The 6,552-nt window shown below is 37.0% G+C and overlaps 1 protein-coding gene across 14 annotated transcripts in view; it reads right to left on the bottom strand.

The window, feature by feature from the left end:
• Window positions 1–1,114: 1,114 nt before the first annotated feature.
• The window catches only part of PLEKHA7 (pleckstrin homology domain containing A7), a 160,499-nt gene continuing 155,061 nt past the window's right edge, over window positions 1,115–6,552 (bottom strand). For 2 of the 14 annotated variants that reach the window (XM_033063356.2, XM_033063357.2), the window contains exon 29: window positions 1,115–3,411. In XM_033063356.2, the coding sequence (XP_032919247.1) occupies window positions 3,389–3,411 (23 nt within the window). In that variant the 3' untranslated portion in view covers window positions 1,115–3,388. The other 12 variants (XM_033063358.2, XM_033063361.2, XM_033063363.1 and 9 more) reach the window with 10 other exon arrangements.

The following is a 6,552-nucleotide window of genomic DNA, read 5'->3' as shown; positions in this document are numbered from 1 at the left end:
GGTGAACAGATGCTGATATAAAACACATATACGTGTATTTGAAGATCTGGAAGTCAGAGAAGTAAATGGTGCAGGGGGAAAAATAATGGTGTAAATGGTGCCAGAACAGGTCGGGAGCACTCCGCCTTCCCAAAATACCAACCCCTCCCTTGAAAGGCTGTGGGGTCTCCAAGACTTCCCAGATGGGCTTTAAAAGCTTTTTGAAATAGCAACACACAAGCTTAGTAGCATCTTTCTATAGCTTTTCCTTCCACTCCTAAGATATTTTCCAGAAGAGACTCTCGCAGTAGTTTCCTGAAAAACCTTTTTTATCTACTTCTGGTGGGTTTTGTTTGTGGGGGGCTTTTTGGTGGTGGTGATGGTGTTTTTTTCTTCCCAAGTGTTCCAAAGCAGCCTGGATGTCTCTAAGTACTGCTCCCCTGCCCAGTCCTTTAAAACAAACAGCACAAATACAGATACACAGAGACAAACAATGCTGTAAGCTCAGCAGGATTCCTTGCAGCACAGCAATGCACACAAACTCAAAGCAATAGTGAAAAACAGGGGTGGGGGCTGTTGTGCAAGTCCAAAAATGTGAAAAAGGTGCTACTTACAACTATCAGGCTGCACTTTTATAAATGCAGCTGGGCAGTAAAAGTTTAGTAACTTCAGCTGAAGAAATTGGAAACAGCTGTATATGGGAGGAGAATTCAGCCTGCAAAATTTTTGCCTGGCATAGCATTACAAAACACTAATTTAAAACCAGCACAATCAAAAGAACTGACACTGCTTTCTAAGGAGTGAGTTCAGTCAGTCCCAAACACTTCATTGTTTAACAGGTAGAAGGGAATAAAAGGCCACTTTCAGACCAAAGTTGTATTGATCTGCAAGTTAATATATTTTTTTCTAGTTTTAATATTGGAAAGTAGCTTGTAACACCCTGAAAAGTGCATGTCAATTAAAAGAGACAGAACTGAAAAAGGAAATTGACCCAAACCAAACACTCTATGCATAGGAAAACTAGTCATTACTATTTAAAAACTACACCCATCCTGAGCAAAGATGTTCACTAAGAACAAAATTTCACATATTCAACAAAAAGTTTTGAAAGAAAAATTAACTTATTTTTTTTTTCCCAAATATGAGATTAACTATGGGCATGATCAAAATCTTTCAATCAAGACTGGTTTTGTTGAAAATGTTAATGATGTAACTGTTTAGAGCATAAAGCTTGAATGAGCAGATTTTGTGTGATCAAAGGAAAGAGAATGAACATCTCCCCCAGCTTGCAGAGCAGTACTGCCTGTGCTCCTTTCTCCTCATTCCTTTGTTGTGCCCCACAAAAACAGGATGAGCACATCCTAAGCAGCTCAGCTCCCAATTTCTGCCACTCACATTCAAAGGCCAAGTTCTCACAGCCTCACACACTCACCCTTGAGTTCATGCAGTCAACACTAAGCCACAGAAACACTTTTAATTGTTTTTCCAGAAGAATCCAACATATCCAGTGCTCTCCACCAACCTGGTGTCTTTTGAGGAACTGCTGGAAAGTCAAACTCTGCCAGTGAGCTGCAGCTTTGCCAGTGCCCACCACCTTCCCCTCAGCCAACACCCCACCCTTGCTATTCAAGAATAAAGACAGATTTCATCAAATGCTTAGAAAACATTTCTAAAAACAAATCAACTAATAATAATCATCATCATCAAAAGGGAGAATTGGTGTAGAGAGAGCCTGATTCAAATCCCAGTAAAATAAGTGCAAAACTGGAGAACTTCAATGGGATTTGAACCAAAGAAGAGCAAAATATGATAAAAGCACAAATGACTCTGGATTTCCAACTAGCTGATCACTGATAAGAGAGCAGACAAGACAGAGGCAATTGGAGGCAGTTATGTTAATATTTTAATCTGTACATATACCATTTTCCAAACTGTTACATTTTATTTAAATTAATGTTTTCTTGCAAAATATTCATTTATGCTTTCAAAACTTTTTTATAAAGGCAAAAATAAATCATTATTTTGGCAAAAGGTTTTGAAGTTGATACTGGCAGTATTGAGGTAAAATAGATTGCATTAGCTAAATATATACTTTTAAGAATATTTCTGCGTATAGTGTTAATATAACATGATTTGTCTTAAAGTTTGAAACACAAAGGTCAGTTCCAAGGGGTTTTTAGCTACTACTTGAATACAGGGAATAAACAAGTTAGTGGTTTCACAAAATACTGCAGAAGTATTTCTCAGTTATTTCTCATCCAGAGCTGAACTCCGCTACTAATTATGTAACATTGGGAAGTTCTTGCATTTGATGCATACACAGGATTTTTTAAAGCATAGTTGCAGCAATTCATTTAATCTTATTTTCTCCTTATTTTAACCATCCCACCCTTTGCCCTATGCGTAAGTACAGCACAGAATTTCAAAGTTTGGCAAAGATAAGCACCAGGTGAACATACATACGAAATTAGCAGGTGCCACATTTCATTAGTTTTGCTGTTTCCAAGATAAATACTAGTCAGTGTGTCATATTGTAATGTCTATTTAAAAAAAAAAATCAGAAGAAAAATATGTATTTACTAGCCAAATGACACAATATAATTTTTTTATTGCTTACTTCACATATTTTAATTAAAAATCATCTGCTTTCACATCTCAACTTGGAAAAAAAATAGAATTTGTTACCTGTTTGTTATAGAGGGGGCAGCATTACTGTCAAGGGCAGCCTAACAAACTGTGCATTGATACCAGCAAGTTAATCATCTGGGATAAGAAAAAATGGGAGTTAAAACTGGCTTTTGTTATGGCTTTCTTGGGAAATTTCAGCTATACAGTGGTTACAAACATTTAGAAATTCAAGCTAACAGTTGTTGCATTGGATTATTTAATGGGCAAAAGGGTGGGTGATTAACTCTACAAAAATATTCAATCTGAAACACCCTTTCACCAAACCTGTCACCTGTGTTAGCTCTATCCATAATCCTATGAATGTGCTTCTAGGTTTGTTCAAATTTGCAGGGGTTTTTCCACAAACTTTACAATGTGCATCTGAGCCTGAGGGGGAAGTAACAGCATCCTTTAGTATCTATGCAAGAAGTGTCTTTTAAAATGAATTCAGCCCTTGATTAAAAAAAAAAATCTAAAATACATTGTTCTAAAAATCCATTGTCAGTATTTTACAGAGTTTATTAAAAGTGCCGTTTATTCATATAAAAAGGTGAACTAAACTGAAGTACATAAAAAAATGATCTGCAGTTCTCTTCATTTTCATAGAAAATCCCTCTATCATTCTCTGAATGTCTTTCCAGAAGGAGGTGTCATCAGCCCACGAGTATCTCCACAGAAACCTGGAAAAGAATCTCCTCTGTCCGTGCCGTGTCCCAAAGCGGGATTTGCCTCGAGTCTCACGTCAGTGCTCACTTACTGCTTTGGCTGGTGTGAAGGAAAACAAAACATGGTTAAATATTGAAGGGAATCAACCAATGCCAAGCAGTAAGAAATTGCTGGAAACTTTTTTTTTTTAAAGCCTTTTGCAGTTTGACAGAAGAAGCAATTCATACAAACACATTAAGAACACAATTGTCTCCTGGTGCCACTGATGCTCAAGCTCCTGTGTCCCCAGCACATCACAACTACTTTCTTTTTCTGAAGAAAATGTAACTTTATATAAATATATATCTGTAAAGGTGTGTCTCAGTGTATATACTTGTACAGACGTGCTAGACATGTTTTTAAGTCAGTCTGGAATCACAGAATGGTTGGGGCAGGAAGGGACCTCTGAAGGTCAGCCCCCACCCCCTGCTCGAGTCTCTGGCACTGAAATTATCTGAGTTACTTGATCATCCCTCTTTACTACTTCATCTCTGCTTTATCTTATTGTTCAATTTCAGGCAATTAAGCCAAAGGAAATCAAAAGGTAACAATAATATAAAAGGAAAATATGGATGCATAGCAAGTGTCAAAGAGGGGCACACTTAGCAGCTGCATACAGTATTTACACCTTTTCCTATTTCCAAACAGGGAAAACTCTGCAAACTCTACCTAGAAGGACAACAAAACTACCACAATCCTAATACTTGAAGTGGCAAAATAACCTAAGCAGAGACAAAACCAATCTTCTGTTAACATGATCCAACGAAAGGCATGATCAAAGTCAAACACAACATTGCAGAATTAATTACAAAGGGCCAAATTTTCAGCTCACCTCAGCTAAGACTCCGATGCCAGCTCATGTGTAGGACACCAGCCCACAAAGGAAGCCCTTGCATGTACAAGGGTGCACTTTGGATTCTCTCTTTGTATGCCCTGAGCAGCCACCAGAGTACAGAAGGCTGCTGAAAACCTGGCCCCTGTCACCCAGAGCACAGATGTCTCGTCCCTTCACCACAGTAGGACTGAGGAAGCACCTCACCTGCAGAGTGACAGCACTTCACTGAAGACTCCAGCAGCCCACGTGTTAGCTCATTAGAAGCAATATTTACAAGAATAAAAGGCTTCTGAAAAAGTAGCTGCATGCTTTCATTCAGCTGTAATTTTGGTTTAGTAAAGAAGTTAAAATTTAGCAAGCCACAGCACAGGCACGATGGCAAATCAGACATGCTGAGAGCAGTTAGTTCTTACTTGGAAGGTGCTTAAACAAATGTGTAGTGAAATCCATTGCTTAAGGGGGAGTGAGGTGGCTGTGGTACAGAAGGTGAGGGTGCTTTGGGTGGATAGGTCAACTGCTGAGCTAGAAGGGATCACACACAGGAATTAGGCTGCACAATCATTCACATCATAAAAGGAGTCACCTTAATTTTCTACCACATGAACAGGAAACCTGATTGGCAATGAATGGGTGCTACACTATTTTAGACACGTGGAACACAAGGTAAACAATATTTCTACCTGCTGCTTTTTTCTACTCCTTGCAAAAATTCAACAAATAAAGATTCCTATTTGGATGAGAATATGAACAACCTATCATAGGATTAAATTTCACTGGAACATTATGAAGGCACACAATACTTTAAATACTCTCATCAGCCCTGCTTTTAAAGCTTTAGAAGCTCTGGACCAGCACCTATGTTTGCTAATTTGATTTCCAGACTTCACTGAGGCTGTACAGGTTTTCAGCATTTCCTTTGTTATATGCCAGTGAGTAGAAACCAAAATATTATATAGAAAATAATGTTTACAAAATTACATATACATATAACATTTTGGTTAGTGCAGGGCATACAGTAAATATCTTCATATCTCAGCTTGAAAATACAGGAAAAACAATATAATGATTAAAACTACCCTTGCTTATAAACCAGAGTAATGCTATAGTATTAGAAGACAATAATGATAAAATTGAAGAAATTGAAACTCAATTTAAAATTCTGCTTTTATGTTTTGGAGGGCCAAAGCACACAACATAGGAAACAACTTCTCAATACTCTTGTATTTTACTTTAATCTTCCAGATTCTTGGCATGATTTCCATTCAAAAGGTTGATGTCTTATTAGGAACAGAGGAAACTCTGAAATGCTGAGATTAGGTAAATGTACAATTTATCTTAAAAGATTTATATTAGCATAGTATCCTAACATACTTGCTCGCCCCTGAAAAATGGGTAAAGTTAAGCTTCACAGTCTTTTTCATAAACAAATCTCTGTACAACAATCTGCATAAGTAGTTTGGCATTAGGTCTGCATCATCAAGGAGCAAACAATAACCCATACTTCAAAAATCAAACTACAAAAATAAGAATGTGAAAGAATCTGTAACGAGACTAAATGAGAATGTAAAATCAGCTGTGCAAAGTGTCAAATGCTTTTCTTTTTAATCACTTTAGATCATCAGAAATTGTCCATAACTAAAAAATCTGAACTCTTTTCTGGTTTGTAGATTTTCTACATTCTGCCTTTTTTTTTTTTTTTACAATACCATGAAAGGTATTTGCTTTTCAAGGAGTAGGAAGTAATTGAAATCAAAGCAAGACATTTCAAGAAGTGAGTTTCTGAGGTACAAGTGTAGCAACAAAAGCTGTGCACAAACATAAAAGTTTGGAATTCCTTAGAAACAGTCTTTGGCTACTGTGTTAGGGTTTCTTTAAGTGTCCGAAAGACAAAAGAGGCAGCTGCTACGCTTCACAAAGAAAATTAAACGCAAACCTATCCCACTACTGACTCCAAATTTTCTGAAGCAACATTTAAACATTCCAGTGCCAATACACACCTTAATTCTCTCCTCGAGGAAAACTAAAGAATTAAAATTTTTATGGTTACATATATTTTAAAAAATTTGATGGCTCATACTTTTGAGATTAATACATATAAAAATTAAAATATATAAATAAGAAACCTATAGTAATGAAATATATACTAAATTCACTACACAACATTAAAAAAAAAAATCAAACTTATTTAAGTAGTGTACAGTTGCTACAAGTTCAGGCACACCCAGAAGTAACTTAACAACTCCAAGAAGACCTTTGGGTAGGGCAGGCACTCTGCTCTTGTTGTAATGACACAGAAGAATAATTTCAAGTACTGGCTGTGTTCATCTGGGCTGATCTTAGTCCAGATGTGTGAGTTTTTCCCAGCA

The sequence above is a fragment of the Catharus ustulatus genome, chromosome 6 (assembly GCF_009819885.2).
Source record: "Catharus ustulatus isolate bCatUst1 chromosome 6, bCatUst1.pri.v2, whole genome shotgun sequence".
NCBI classification, from domain to species: Eukaryota; Metazoa; Chordata; class Aves; order Passeriformes; family Turdidae; genus Catharus; species Catharus ustulatus.
The sequence above is the reverse complement of the archived record's forward strand: the minus strand, read 5'-3'. Positions and strand labels throughout refer to the sequence as shown.